General features: G+C 34.7%; 1 protein-coding gene and 1 long non-coding RNA gene across 2 annotated transcripts in view; one reads left to right on the top strand and one right to left on the bottom strand.

The window, feature by feature from the left end:
* The window catches only part of LOC134668106 (uncharacterized), a 518,821-nt gene that overhangs the window by 363,455 nt on the left and 138,988 nt on the right, over nt 1–16,378 (bottom strand). The window lies entirely within an intron of this gene.
* LOC134670004 (serine protease 1-like) lies at nt 4,258–4,998 on the top strand. The gene has a single exon (XM_063527654.1). The coding sequence runs from the start codon at nt 4,258–4,260 to the stop codon at nt 4,996–4,998; it is 741 nt and encodes a 246-aa protein (XP_063383724.1).

Raw genomic sequence — 16,378 nt, 5'->3', positions numbered from 1 at the left:
ATTTCGTAGTGAGGACTTCTGTAAGCCTCACAACCACTAGACTTGGAAATAACTGCATGTTTGGACCCTTAAACCTAGGGAATAAGATTTAGAATCGTGTAACAATCAAATGAGAGGAAATCGGTGTGCGAAACTTAAAGCCGAGTTAGATTAGGACTGTGATTAGTTCCCGTTTAAGAATTGCTCCGCAAACATGGAGCTCGGGATTTTAAATGGATGAAATAGGGAAAAAATAGTCCATTTAAGATACTTTTGTAAAACAAGGAAATTCAACAGGTAAGTAGTACTTATGAAATTTTGTTTTGTTATTTACTTGGTATTAAATTAATCACGTGAAGCAGTATGGTTTGTAATTTAAAGCAATCAAATATAGGTACTTTACGAGTAGGTGAATTAGATACCTATAGTCTGACAAAAAATAGTAGAAATTAAAAAGTGGCAATACTATTGTAGTGTCGTCCCATTTTCTTAGATTGATAATGAAGGAACAATACTACACATTGCCACTTTTTAATTTCTACTCTTTTTGTCAGACTATAACACGCTCAGTAGGTTATTCAAATTATAATTTTATTTTAACAATCATATTTTTTTTAATTCATCAATTCGGTAATAGCAAAATATCAAAATTGATTTCTGATCGTTATGGTGCTTTAAACCCACTGCAGTGCTTATCATATGAATATATTTAACCGACAACATTTCAGATAGAACTCACCTGCATATCCCGACAAAATCACTGCACACAGCAGAAACAAAACGCTACTCTTTAAGCACATCTTATTAAGTTGTTTTTTTTTATAATTCAAGAGTCTGACCAATGAATATTTTCTTTTTTAGTGGCCAGTGAGCACGATGGCAGCCTGTCCGTGAATGCCAAATCGCGGTGAAACGAGTTGAACTGCCAAATATCAACGTGAAACTAAAGTAATTGAATGTTATGGTTGTGCAGCTTTCTGAAGATAATGAGTAGTTTATTCTCGGGGTCACTTTTGAATTCTGTATGTTTACTGAATTGTAAAACTTGATTGCTGAATTCGTAACTGAATTAGCTGAATTCCTAAAAGTGTTGTGTCGTAACTCGTGTGTTCTTCTTTATCAACATTTTCATACACAGAATGATAATTAAAGCATTACCCCAAATCAATATACTTACTGGGAGACATAAAAACGTATTAGTTTGGAACCTATCGTTGAAAATATTTTTTTTTTTAATTAATGAAGTCTCTAAATTGCTGTTATTGTTATTTCACAGTATTCTTACATAAAAAAACATTCCCAAGGTCCTACGGAACCCAACTTGAATATATTGATGTAGATGATTGTTGCGTCATAATTTCTATATCTACTTTCTCGCGTTGTGCCCGACTTTCTTGCTTGTTGATAAAATTTCACTTTTGCATAAGATACGAGCGAGTTACAGATACAGGACCATAACAAAAACAAAAATTTGTACTTAAAATCTATTTGTAGGTTGTACTTTGTTAAGCACCACGGAAAGTAAGCGATTCCAGCAGGGTCTCTATTGTTTCCCAAATAGTTTTAAGTCATAATGTATTGTTTGTCCGAATCTTCGTTAATAGTCATAATTGGTTTTTATCAGAAACCCGTAATTTTTCAGGATTGCCATAAAACAAACCTAACCTAACCTATCTATAGAATAACCTTACACTCTAAAAAATGAAGACCAACTAAGAGCAGTTTTCTCTTAGTTGACGTTAAGTTAATTACAACAATAACGATCTTATTTAACTCAAAGAAAGCTGATTACTTAAAACAATAAGTGTATCTGTGATTGAACTAATAAAGTAGGTATGTTATTAATCCTAACAATTGTATACTTTGCATCTATTATTAACTTGTTGGCATAATTATGTAACGTAGGTTAATTCAATCCTTAACAATTTAATTAAAACAGATAAATATGTTAATAGTTATGAACATTTTTAATAGTTTATTTGATTATTTTGTCTTTGTTGATTTACATAAGATTTGCTAGTTGAATCAACTAAACATATAATATTTAGAACAACGAAGATAAAACACTCAATCCCATTATGATCAAGTTATTGTATTGATTACGAAACGAATATTCCATTCTACTAAGAATTATTTGTTAAATCGATTTTCCTAATAATTAAATTAAATAATCGGTTAATCCGATCAATCAAGAGATAAGTAGGGGGATCGCCTGTACACCCGCTCTCCGCCCCGCCTGCGCCCCTCTCGTGGCGCGTGCGACCGAGCAGTCAGTCTCTGTAGCACGCAGTTGCGTTAAGCTCATTCAATTACTTATTCCTCTGGAAAAACCTGGTGTGTACAAAGTTGATTGCAGTTGTGGTAGTTCGTACAGTGGGCATACCAAACGCACTATTGCCTGCAGAATTAAAGACCACATCGCTGCGGTCAAGAACAACGACGCTCGCAAGTCAGCTATTGCTCAGTGTCACCTTGAGTCGGGTATAAGTCACTGGATCGAGCTGCATAGTCCCAAGGTCATTTCGACAGCACGCCACTATATACCAAGATTGGTAAGAGAAGCCTTAATTCACAAATACAACCATTTTAATCGTGAAAATGGGTTTTTAAACTGTCAAATGTGTGGAATCTTGTGATTTGTTTGACTAAAAAACAACCAGTGACATCCGAATCAAACTCGCGTAGTGACACTGTGAGTGTAGTGTGCTTGGATAGACCAACAAGTGTGAACGTGATTGGACCAACGAGTGTTAACCCCTCGTATGCTTAGACACGGATCCGTGCGTGTGAATTTAAATGCAAAACGTTTACTTTCAAAATGATTAAATGAATAAATAACATCTTATTATAATATTTTTTTGTTTTATTCATTTACCCCCTTTTTATAGAACCTTACGGGCTTGATTTAGTTTAATTATGTTTTATCCCTTTCTTTGTTGTTATATTTTATTCACTACTTATTCGTTTAAATTTTATAAATTTAAACGAATATGTAGTGACCACCAGCATTATTCAGCACGGCGCGTATAAAAACTAGAGATCTGAAAGAAATGTTTTAGTAAATGCGACAAAGTAAGTCATAGTACAATTGAACAAGAATGGTATTGTACTAAACAAGCTTCATAGTTGAAATGATTAAACAATTAAAATTCAAATTGAACAATATCTTAGTTCAGGCTAATAAGATGCATAAGTCGATGTAATCATGTTCTTAGTTGAACTTATTTAGGTCAAATAGTTAATACAGTAATTCTTCATGTTAACATTGATTTACATCTTAGTTGAAATGATTAAACAATTAAGATTCAAATTGACCAATATCTTAGTTCCGGCTAATACGCCATAAGTCGGTGTAATCATGTTCTTAGTTGAACTTATTTGGGTCAAATAGTTAATACAGTAATTCTTCATGTTAACATTGATTTACATCTTAGTTAAACTAACTTGTTTGTTTTCATTATCAAGCCCTTAGTTGATCTTACTAGGATCAATTAGTTAGCATAATTATTTTTCGTGTAAATATTGAACAAGATCTTAATTGGTTCAGTTACCTAACAATAGTAATAGCAATCAGAATTACCTTGTTTGATGTGTTTAAGTTCTTGTTAGGCTCGTATGGAATCAAGATGCTTGATTACGGCCATCAAGATATTGATAGGGCCAACCAAATTTTTTTTAGAGTGTACGAAAATCCTGAAAAGTTAACGGTTTCAGTTTTATGACTAACGATAATATGACAAACAATACATTATGACTTAAAACTTTATGGGAAACAAAGGGACCCCATTCCAGCAATATGATCTGTTGAGTAGTTGAGAAATTCGCTCATACTTAGCCAAGGTGCGTTTCCATCAGAGATGATCATTCTTAATGTAACCTTTCCTCACTCAGCGTACTCGCACATCTCTGGTAGAAACGCAGCCTAATCCCTTTATCATTTTAAAACAATTCAAAATTCAATACCCCTAATGACGTAATAAACATATTTTTTACATCACACGTGTAAATCAACACGTGTATCCTATCAATAAAAAATGTTATAAATTACATTTATTATCAAAAAACAAGAACGTATGCGCATACTGACATAACTAAAATAGGTCACAATTTTATACATCGCACGTGTACAATATAAATTCAAACAATGTTATAAAAAAAGCTATATTTTAAATATTTATTGCATCATTTATTGCTAAAATGATAAAGATTTACTTATATAAAGCTCCTTACACTAATGAATTTCATTGCATGCTCACTAATTGCGTAAAAAAAACTGCAATGTATTATTTAATACTTTTAAATAGCTTTATAGCGATAAGTGCATTAGAGTCACGCGTATATAATGGCGTTGATTTGAATCCACAGCAACACCGGCATTTGGTACTTCTTGAAATCAATAATATAGTAGAAGATTCCATTTGCACCGGCTCTATAATTAGTGAAAAATGGATAATCACAGCCGCGCACTGCGTTGAATACAAGGATAAGATCGTGTCAATTACCGTGCGACAATTCAATAAAGAAATCGACAGGATCTTAACGCATGTGAGACCATACAATATTTTTAAACATTCATTATATATCGACGGTCTTGAAGAGGTGCCCAATTCAAAAAACGATATCGCTTTATTAAAAGTTTCAAATAGAATCGTCTTTGATAACTATGCTTCGCCGATTAAACTAGCACAAGTTCCCCCTCGGATTGGAAAGCCTGTAATGATGGCTGGATATGGACTTAACGAGATATCAGACATGGAGACACCATTGCCGCGACAAGGAGTGGCAAAACTCACCCGATGCCCTGACAATATATATGAAGGTATGTGGTGTATATATGACCATGTTAAAATTTCACATGGAGACTCCGGCGGGCCACTGACCTATAAGGGTAAATTGGTGGGCATTACATCTGCAAGTGTTGGAGATGGATGCACAGAAGGGGATTCTACATGCCTTCAAATTTATCCAAAAACAACGGATCACTATAATTGGATTTTGAAAGTAATATATCACAATTGAATGTATAATCCACAAATTTAGGTCTAAATAAATAAAGCGTATTGAGACTATATAATTGTAACTTTTATTTACATATCTTATTACCTACATCGGTAATCGGTACACTAACTTGGTCCACGTCTGAATGGAGAATAAAAGTTACATATTTGTAATCTTTTCTCCACAAGGCTTTTGATCTATTAACTATGTATGAAGTAGGAATCTAGGTACCAATTTTTGATTATTTGCTCATTATTTACTGGTCAATTCAATTCAATTCTTTATTCGTTCATCACAGGTACATAAATAGGTGGTAACTTCATATTCTAAGGAACAGCCATGATGTGCCTTTTGTCGTACGAAATAATTTCTTATTAGGTATCTAACTATACATGTACATTTTATTTACATGGGTAATGAGATAACAACAACATTGCTTTAAAATTTGATATCTCATACAATAAATAGAGAACATCTTTAATCAAAAATAAAAAAAAGCATCCAGTTTTATTTGTTGATCAAGTATTGTACATACATTTCAGTATGGCAGAATTGCTTTATTTTAAGCGACATCTAAATAATGTTTGATTGTTCAAAATTGGTTTAAGTACATAAACATTTTTGACAAATGGTTCAGGAAAATTTATGGAGTGCCTCTACCGGTCACCTAAAGAACTAAAAATTACTTTAAAATCATTTATTTACATACAATATATATACTAAGGTACTAATAAACGAAATTAATAACTAGCTTAAATCTAAAATAAAAAAATATACTTAGTTTTTTAGAACTTTGTGTGATATTGTTAGGTGAAAAAATATTTTCAAACACTCTATATACAAAGAATCATCAAAATTACTTAGTAAACCTAGAGTTTGTAGGTCCTACGTCATCCAAATATCGCAACTGACATAAACAATATTATCGATTAACATACTCGTAATTGGCATATAGATATATCACATACAATATATTTTAGTACCCTTAATTGCTGTAAATTACTTATAAATAAATGTATGTAAGTAATTAGCATATTACCGACCACTGATAACAATGTACAGGTACCGTTTACATTCCTTAATTAAAAATGTAGATAATAGTAATTATTACTGAAAAAAAAAATGATAACATACGACTCACTTCCACATACAGGGCTGCTTATAAAGTTATAAGTTATAACATAAAATTTTTATTAACGTGGTAGATTCCTTTTGACATGCTATAGCTGGTCAAGCAAATCTTGTCAGTAAAAAAAGGCGCGAAATTCAAATTTTCTATGGGACGATTACCCTTCGCGCCTACATTTTTAGGGTTCCGTACCCAAAGGGTAAAACGGCACCCTATTACTAAGACTTCGCTGTCCGTCCGTCCGTCCGTCCGTCCGTCTGTCACCAGGCTGTATCTCACGAACCGTGATAGCTAGACAATTGAAATTTTCACAAATTATGTATTTCTGTTGCCGCTATAACAACAAATACTAAAAACAGAATAAAATAAAGATTTAAATGGGGCTCCCATACAACAAACGTGATTTTTGACCAAAGTTAAGCAACGTCGGGAGTTGTCAGTACTTGGATGGGTGACCGTTTTTTTTTGCTTTTATTTGTTTTTTTTTTGCATTGTGGTACGGAACCCTTCGTGCGCGAGTCCGACTCGCACTTGCCCGGTTTTTTAAATTTGCCGCCTTTTAATTTTGCTGACAAGATTTGCTTGACCAAGTATATGTACCAAATGCTTCCATACGTATGTTAATTTCGACGGTGCGGTACGAGGTTTTAAGTATCAATTAAGGTAGAGCGGGGTATGTTGAGCAGTTGGGTAAGTTGAGAAATTGAAAAATCTTTGATCCAATACACGCCAGGTTGAAACATTAAATTACACAAATATAGCTATGGTGAAGATAAACATGTGGTGTATTGACCCATCATAAATTCCTATGGGGCACGGGATGGTGAGAGGAATGATATATATATTTTTGGACTTATATAAGTTAAAACATTGAGGTTAAGTACAATTTGTCCTAGATCTGCGAGAACAAATGCTACAGGCAGCTGTAATAGGTAAATTTAGTCTTTAGTTAATTTTGTGTTTATAGATTTAAAACACCAAATTTAACACAACTCTTATTTATTAAGGTGCACTCAAACAAACTCCAAATATGATCTCTGGGGGTAGACTTACGACAAAAAAACTAGTTCAATAGTAAGTCCGTCACAAAGACGATCTGCAATTTTTAAGAAATCCTGAAATATATTGCACAATGTAGTACATAAACTTTCTACTTAAAAATACCTAGTTACTATTAAAAGTTGTTGTAAAGTCACAATAAAAGTAAACCTTTATAGAACTTTGTGTGATACTTTTAGGTGAAAAAATATTTTCAAACACTCTATACAAGGTATCATCAAAAGTTCAAAAAACTTTTTCAAAGGCACATTACAAAAACTTCGGTAAACACAGAGAAACAAGTAAGAAGCAATGTATTTATTAATCTTTTTAAACACCTTGGTAGCGACAAGTGCATTAGAGGAATCGCGAGTTTACAACGGCAACGATTTAAATCCAACTGACCAGGGGTATATAGTGGTTTTATTTATAGCGACCGGGAAAGATGATCCTGTAAGAAAATGCAGTGGCTCTATAATAAGTCCAAATTGGATAATTACCGCCGCGCATTGCTTGCCAGCTAATAAACCGATTAAACTGATCTTAGTGCGCCAACAGAATAAAAAATAACTGATTTGCAAGACCGAAGTGATCCCATAAGTGTTCCGTAAACAAAGTTTTGTACGGAACACTAAAAATCAGAGAACAGAAAGGGTGAGGCCAAACAATGTTCACGGACATGCAAAATATATTCAAGGTAATCATTCAATAGAAAATAGTAGATATGACATTGCTGTACTGAAGACTTCAAAGCCAATAGTATTTGATGACTACGCTAAGGCGATTGAGCCAGCAAGAGTTTCTCCAAGGAACAATCAATGGGCAATCATAGCTGGTTACGGACAGAACGAACTCGGAGACTCCTTCCCGCGACAAGGTGCAGTTAAAGTCTCAAAATGTTTTTTCGACAATTCTGGACGTCTATTGTGCTCCAGCAGTAAGGTCAAGAGTGGACACGGGGACTCCGGAGGAGCACTTACGTTAAATGGCAAACTTATAGGCGTTGTATCTGGAGTGGCAAAATATAACTGCGAGGAAACCAATCCAGATTTATCGTGTATAACACTTTATGTAAATGTAGCTGCAAATAGGAAGTGGATACAGAACCTTACGGGATTACAATATTAAGTTTTCACTGGCCAAAGAGAACTCAAACATTTCTGCCAAATATGTACTTCTAATGGTTATTTATCTATGTAGGTACGATTAGACTTGTTAGATGTTAGTACACATTTTATAAGCAATGGATGGATAGATGTCTAACTTACGCTTTTTGTTTGAAATGATGCCGTTATACATACATGTTTCACAAAACTGAATTTCAATATAGCAAAGGCTATTAAGTCACAATAAAAATAAGTACCTTGCATGAGGTATGAAACCGAGCTATGCAAGAAGTATGAGGTGTGAAATTGCTCTATACAGTAATAACAAAACATCCTGTATAACCAACAAAAAAAAGGATATTTGTGCCATGACACAAATTAATTCAATGATACAATAGCACAACGCAGCAAGTAAGGAGCAATGTATTTTTTAATATTTTTAAGCACCTTGATAGCGATTAGTGCATTAGAAGAGTTCCGAGTTTATAATGGCATCGATTTGGATCCAATCGATCAAGGATATTTAGTGCTTCTACGCATTTACTCCACAAATGGAACCAGGATGAGATGCAGTGGGTCAATCCTTACCGCTAACTGGATCGTTACCGCCGCGCACTGCTTACAAGCTCAGAAACAGATTACAAAGATTTCTGTGCTACAAGACACTGAAGAAGTCACTAGAACATTAGCTACTGTAAGCCCAACTAATGCTTTACCTCATCCAAAATATGTTCATGGTAAATATTCAATTGCAAATACTCAATATGATATTGCTTTATTGAAGACTTCGAAGCAAATAGCATTCGATGAACACGCTAAGTCGATTGAACCAGCAAGAGTTTCACCTAAAAACAATCAAACGGCGATCATAGCTGGATATGGATTATACGAGCTCGGCGAGCTCGTGCCCCGACAAGCTGCGGTTAGAGTTACTAAGTGTCCGTTCAGTAATTCTGGGTTTCTCTTGTGCTCAAACGGTAAGGTCAATGTCGGAGCTGGAGACTCAGGAGGAGCACTCAAGTCAACCGGAAAACTGGCGGGAGTTATATCGGGAGTTGCAAAGTACAACTGTGATACATATGAACAAAACGATCCGGAATTTCCGTGCACGTCAATTTATGTAAATGTTGCCACTCATTATGCATGGATAAAGGAAGCTGTGGGGTTAAGTAAATAGATGTCAAATGTTAATGATAGTATAAAATGTACACCTTTCTTTAGACTTATATATGATTCGGTCTAAAGAGATGCAGCTTGTAATTATCCTGCATCATATACATTTTAAAATTTGTCTATTTATATAACGCATGTAATGTATGTATACATATAAATTATAAGTGGATAAAGAACCTTGCATGAGTTGTAAAACAATATACCAAACATACTGTATAGGAAGGAACTCACTAAAAGGATATGCCTAACAGTACCAGTACAGTAGTTTTACCTATGTTTTACAAATAAACACTTTGACTTTGACTTTACACAATTTATTTTTAATACAAACAACACAAAGAATCAAGTAAGGAGTATAATGTAGGTACTTTTTATTAAGCACCTTATTAGCAATCAGTGCAACAGAAGAAGCACGGGTTTACAATGGCAATGTTGTAGATTCATCAGAACAAGGGTATTTAGTACTTCTGTATATACTCACCGAAACTGACGCCAGAATAAAATGCAGCGGCTGTGTCATTAGCTCAAACTGGATACTCACCACCGCACACTGCTTGCCAGCTCAAAAACGGATTAAGATGATTTTTATTCGACAATACACGAACGAAGTCCACAGAACATTAGTGCAAGTAAGACCTAACAATGCTTTTTCACATCCAAAATATATTCATGGTAATTATACAATTGCAAATACCCAATATGACATTGCTTAATTGAAGACTTCGAAGCAAATAGCGTTCGATGAATACGCTAGGTCGATTCAACCAGCAAGAGTTTCGCCTAGAAACAATCAATCGGCGATCATCGCTGGATATGGATTAAACGATCTCGACGAGTCCTTGCCCCGACAAGCTGTGGTTAGAGTCACCAAATGTCCCTTCACCCATTCTGAGCGCCTGCTATGCTCTAACAGCAAAGCAAGGAGTGGACACGGGGACTCCGGAGGAGCACTGGCATCAAACGGCAAACTAATAGAATATCGGAAGCTTCGGCTCGTCGCTTCGGGTCATCCATTAATTACGTCACACGTTTAGGGGGCGGAAGGGGGTCAAAAAAATGTGACATGTTGTAACATGGGGGAGGGGGGAGTCACAAACATTGTGACGTCATTTTAACTTCATCACTATTCATCAGTAACCAAAAATTAATTTATATTTTTTTATTCGCTGTTCATTTAAATAATGAGGTTTTGGAAGAAGCTAATTGGTTTTGTGTTATAAAATTAGTAATATTCGACGCTTATCATGAATAGTGGCATAAAACAAAATGAAATGCCGTTCGATTTTAAATCTTACCAGTAAAAGATAGAATATTAAATGCAATAGCATTTCATTTTGAGTTGTGCCACTATTCATGATAAGCGTCGATTTATTTACCAAAAATATTTTTTTATTAAAAAAATAATGCCGATTTCGTTGATAACAAAATTGCCTAAAATGTGACGTCACACCAGGTGGGGAGGGATATGTAAAATGTGACCAAGTGTGACAAGGACGGGGGGAGGGGTCAAAAAACCTAGAAATTCGTATGACGTAATTAATGGATGATCCCTAACTGCGGTGAAACTAATCCAGAATCATTGTGTACAATGTACAACAGTTTTTGTAAATGTGGCCTATCAATATAAGTGGATAAATAATGTTACGCGATCGCAATTTTTGTAAGTTTACACCGATTAAAGATTACAAGATATAAAAACATCGTGAATTTTGGCGGCACAGCTGCTTGCATTGCGGTCGACCGCAACAACACTACTATACCTACCTACTATGATCTTCTTTGAAAATATGTTTCAATCGCGGCGGTAGTGTCACAACGACAATGCAGTTCATCCGCATTATGGCGACCATAGACCGCCATACTAGTCGTGTCCGCCGCGCCGCCCGTGCAGGCGTGCAGTTGGTAATTAATGAAGTATGTACTATGTAGGTACAGTGGAACCTGGATAATTGCAATCTCAAGGAACCGGCCAGTTTTAGTCAATTAACCAGGTTTTTCATTTAAGCAGGTCGTGTCAATTAACGAGGTTCAAAAAATCGTTGTGTCAATTATAGAGGTTTTCATTAATAGAGGTTGCGTTCTGACAAATTTCTTTTATGGAGGTGCAAATAACCATTTAAAGTAGATTTACACGCTTACGTTCTGGGTTTCTGGTCTAGATATTGCTTCTGTCTATACTGGCACTTTTACACTACATTAATTACCACTTTAATTTCTTATCATTTGGGTTTAAAAAATTCCCTTGAATTGTAGAAGAAAGTTTTATTAGAATGTAAAAAGCATACCTACTTTGTTTTTTATTGATCAAAACGATTTCACCTACTACAGGCTGTGATAAATAACCAATAAATAAATTGAATTCTGGATGGAGATATAAATAAAATGATCATTGCTATTAAAATATTGTTTCTGCTGTCTACAACTACATTATTTCAATTACAGAGGTAATAACTGTAATAAGTATGACTCGTTTCAATAATAGAGGTCAAAAAAGAGCAAGAACACGGATTTTTTTTAGCACAGTGTCAATTATAGAGGTCTTAAGTTGTGATGTGGTCAATTACAGAGGCAAAATTACGAAAAGCACTAAAATCTAAATTGCAATTATAAAGGTTCCAAAATTTCAATTATAGAGGCCCTTTGGTCTCAAGGGACCGGGACCGGACTTTTGGTTGCAATTATTGAGGTTTTCCATTTATCCAGGTGCCAATTAACCAGGTTTCACTGTAATTGACAACATTCCAGGTTATTTTCAGCCTTAAAGTAAATATTTTGAGAAAAACGCATGCATTTATTTGTTATTCATCACAAATCTTTTTTCCTGAGTTATGGATGTTTTCTATGTACTTTTATAAGTATTTATATATTTGTGTATACGTACTATAGGTATATTGTCGTCTAGTACCTACAACACAAGCCTTATTGAGCTCACTGTGGGACTAAATTTGTGGGTCGATCTGTGTAAAATTGTCCAATAATATTTATTATTCATTCATGCTAAACGTATTTTATCGAAAACAGTACTTACCTACTAATAAGGTCTACCTATTATTTATTTAAATCTTGATACGCCTTGTGTACCTATAGGTACCTACACATTTTTTACGTTTCACAAATTAGTTTAGCATGCTTGGATTGGATTGTTGCATATGTTGCAATGCCAGACCTTCTGTAACAATACGCCCTCAGTAATTAGAAGCAGGAGCGCACCACCCATGATTGCATGGCCCAGCGGTCAGTCGCTTGCGCACACGGTGTCAGTTGCGATGCGAGTGTTGCGTGCATCGTTACGTGGCACACGTAACTATGCATAAAAATTAGGTCGCACTTGTTTGTTTTTATAATCTCCATTATGCAAGCAAGAGTGTTTAAAAATCACTTCAAAATCGATACTTTAAACAACACAATTTGAGGATTACAGTGCGCATTTCGCGCGCACTAATATGTATGTAAGATAACAGCGGGAATAGCGGGATGCATTAAGAGTACTGTAAAAAGAAAATCTATAGTTAAGATTATTCAAGTTCGAATGTGGCTCTAGCATTATTAAATATTATAATTATATGACTCAGTATTTTGTCTATGTTATTAATGTTGTTAGTTTTATGTGAATAAAGATACTTTTCTTTAAAAGTTTCTTTTTTTTTTAAATATGCCCGATGGACTGTCGAAAGAATCGAAGTGTACTTTAAGCATGCACCATTATATTTTTCATATTGTTCATTTAACGGACATGTACGGTTGTTTTGAAAAATACTTGAAGCGACGGGACTGGGCAAGGAAAGGAATGTCGCTTAAGAGAATGAAGTGTATGGTGTACATTTTGTGATTTTCACTTAACCGACTGCATCAGAAGTTGTAGCATTTACGAGCCATACAGCCGGAACATACAGAAGAAACATTTAAGTGCCATACAGCCGAGTATCAAATATTGTCATCGTGTAATATTACCCAGAGAACCAGCAAGCAACAGTTAAGTCGGCCACTTAACTTGCAAACCAAGCACCACAGTTAATTGTCCGAACAGTTGAGCTAATCCTGCGAGAACACAATGCAGTCACTACTAACAGTATGTAGACGTCATACAAATGCCCAAAATTATTATACGTACGAAATCGACATCGTGTTATTTTATAGTCACGTTACATATTTTTCATTGCCTTACTTATTAATTAAATCACCAAGACAATTTACTAAGCTAGTCCAACATTGACATTGTGTAGGTACCTACCTAATTAAACATAAGCCTGTTGATCAACTCAGCCTATTTAAATAGAACAGTTAAAAATTAAAGTATTCGTGCTATTGAAACAAAATGAAAACCTAAAATGAACATAGGTATGGATATCTACGTGTCATATGAAATGTACTTATGTACTAATGCCTAACCTAATAGGTAAAATATTGTAGGTACCTACCTACAATATTTTGTCCACGTTCCTATACCTAAGTTAAAGTACTTATTTGATGTTTTACTGCTGTTTTACCTAACAAAAGCACCGAACTGGGTCAGTCCAACTTTTAATTGAGTTTATTTTAAGGCAATCATTTGTCAGTTGTTGAGTTTCTATGATTTGGTGAAACTCGACTCGTCGTAGCTTAGGCTGTATTTCAGTCATATAAATAAAAGGTAAAACATATTCTTATTTATATAGTTTTGCCAATATAATATTTTCATAAGAGGAAAGGAGACGACTGCTTCTACCTACAAACGAATTCACCATTTTCTATCTGAATATTGACATAATGGATAATATTTTTACATAAGTAAGAATACTAATACGAATAAAGATAAATTAGTTTGCGATTATTAATGCCTTATTGGGACTGGTTAAATATTAAATAACAAAACTTTGCGTATTATGAAATCAACCAAGTACAAATACAATTTGTAAAAGTTTATCCGTTTGCAGTCGTCCACAACTATGAATGTGATTTACTTTGGAGAACCAACAATCGGTAGAGAGTTCCCAACTGCTTAGAAACATCAACGTCATCAACACAGAGCGAGTTGTCTCTTGCACTACGCGACAAACAAACAAACATTCCGCCGACGCATCGCTTGGGACCTAGTTTGCCTTTGAATCTTAAACTTTAATTATAAAATTTAAGCGAGCAAAAAATTTAACGGTTGCGGATTTTAGGGTATGGTGGAACTCTGACATGGAAAAGTGTGCGTGTTTGACCGAAATTGATGTTTATGGTGACACAAATTTAACATTGCAAAGTCTGTGCACAGTAACTGATCCGATTCTAGACTATGCCAATTTACACCATATGAATTACACAGCTAAGCATTTGTTATGTCATGCCGTGATCGGTCGAAAATTGAATATAATATATGTTAGGTTAGTTAGGTGTATACCTATAAGTTTGCTGCTCTGGAAGATACGCTGTCGAATCAAGTACCATGGTTCTTTACCATTTACCATAAAACAGTATTTGCATAATTATTTTTTAATCTTTTAACTATTACGTTGGGAGCATCGCTGAAAATCAGCATCGTTGCACTACGTGCTTTCGAAACATGCTGAGGGGACAGCAAAAATGTTAAACATCTTCCGTTAGTTTTAAGATTCAAATTAATTATTTTCATTTTCATAATTTTTTTCATCTGATTTCAGAATAAACATGAATTGTTAAACAAATTGTAAGAAGTCATTAGGTACATCTTATTTTCCTGTAAAATAAAAACTAAGTGCATAAAATAAAACGAACTATATTTTTTCATTTATTCATCCAACCTGTAATCCAATTATAATGAGTGGCAACATTTGCATATACAGTCGTACAATTTTCTACATCCGATCTATCAGCATCAGTACAACTCGCAGAAACGACTCCCACCAGTGTGTCTTGCCAAGTTAGCGCTCCTCCAGAGTCCGCGTCTCCTGCCCTCACTTTATCGAACGAACATATCAAATGCTCAACATTATAATATGGGCACTGCGTAACACGAACTATACCATATTTAGGCAGTAGCTGCTTAGATTCGTTGTCCCCATACCCAGCTATGACAGCCGATTGACCAATGCTTAACGGTTTTTTTGCTAATTTAATCGCCCAAATTTTGTCATTAAAGCGTATTGCCTCCGTAGTTTTAAGCAGAGCTATGTCATTCTCTCTATTTGCGACCTCATCGTTATGGTGAACATAATCTGAATGTATTATTATTCTTTTTGAGCTTACTGTTGCTATTTGTCTATTCCTTCCCGTCCCAGCTTTCTGAAAGACATTTACCATTTTCACAGTATATGAGAAGCAATGTGCGGAGGAAAGAATCCATCTTTCACTGATAATTGAACCACTGCACTTGTATATAGAATCTAAATCGAGTTGTACCAGATACCCGTGCTCTCCTGGACGCAATAAATTGCCATTGAAAATTCGAGATTCTAATGCACTTATTATTACTAGACCATTTAAAAATGTTAACCAGAACATTTTGCTACTCGTACGAGTGCCACAGTTGCAGTGCGACTAACGGAAAAAAAAATATAGTAGTATTAAACATGCAGTATTGTTTTCAAAGAATGTTGTTATTTATTCATATTAGCCGTACCATACATATATAGATAATATTCATTTTATCTATATTTTGCCCACCAGGATTTAAATTTGTACACTTGTTTTAATAATCCAAATCCTTGCTAGGTTTTTTTTTGCTATAAGAATAGGTTTACCTATTACCATTCCGTAATTTTGTAAACTCTAAACATAAGTATCCCAATCAAACCTAAAAAGAGCTTGCCATGTATGTAGAAATAAAATGTTTATTAATCCCTAATATTTTATTCGTCTGTAACATTGCTTAAATATAATAACAAAAAGGAAGTCAAATATGCTGCCGACCGGATTCGGTAAAGAAGAGGGTCCCTTATCTTAACGCATACATACAGTTAACTTAAACCCAAGTGATTAACATTAACAAACGATACACGGAAGCAGAGGCCAC

The sequence above is a fragment of the Cydia fagiglandana genome, chromosome 1 (assembly GCF_963556715.1).
Source record: "Cydia fagiglandana chromosome 1, ilCydFagi1.1, whole genome shotgun sequence".
Lineage (NCBI taxonomy): Eukaryota > Metazoa > Arthropoda > Insecta > Lepidoptera > Tortricidae > Cydia > Cydia fagiglandana.
The sequence above is the reverse complement of the archived record's forward strand: the minus strand, read 5'-3'. Positions and strand labels throughout refer to the sequence as shown.

Bases quoted from the DNA above. Each gene is read 5' to 3' on its own strand.
- LOC134670004 (XM_063527654.1), top strand. From the start codon at position 4,258: ATGTATTATTTAATACTTTTAAATAGCTTTATAGCGATAAGTGCATTA.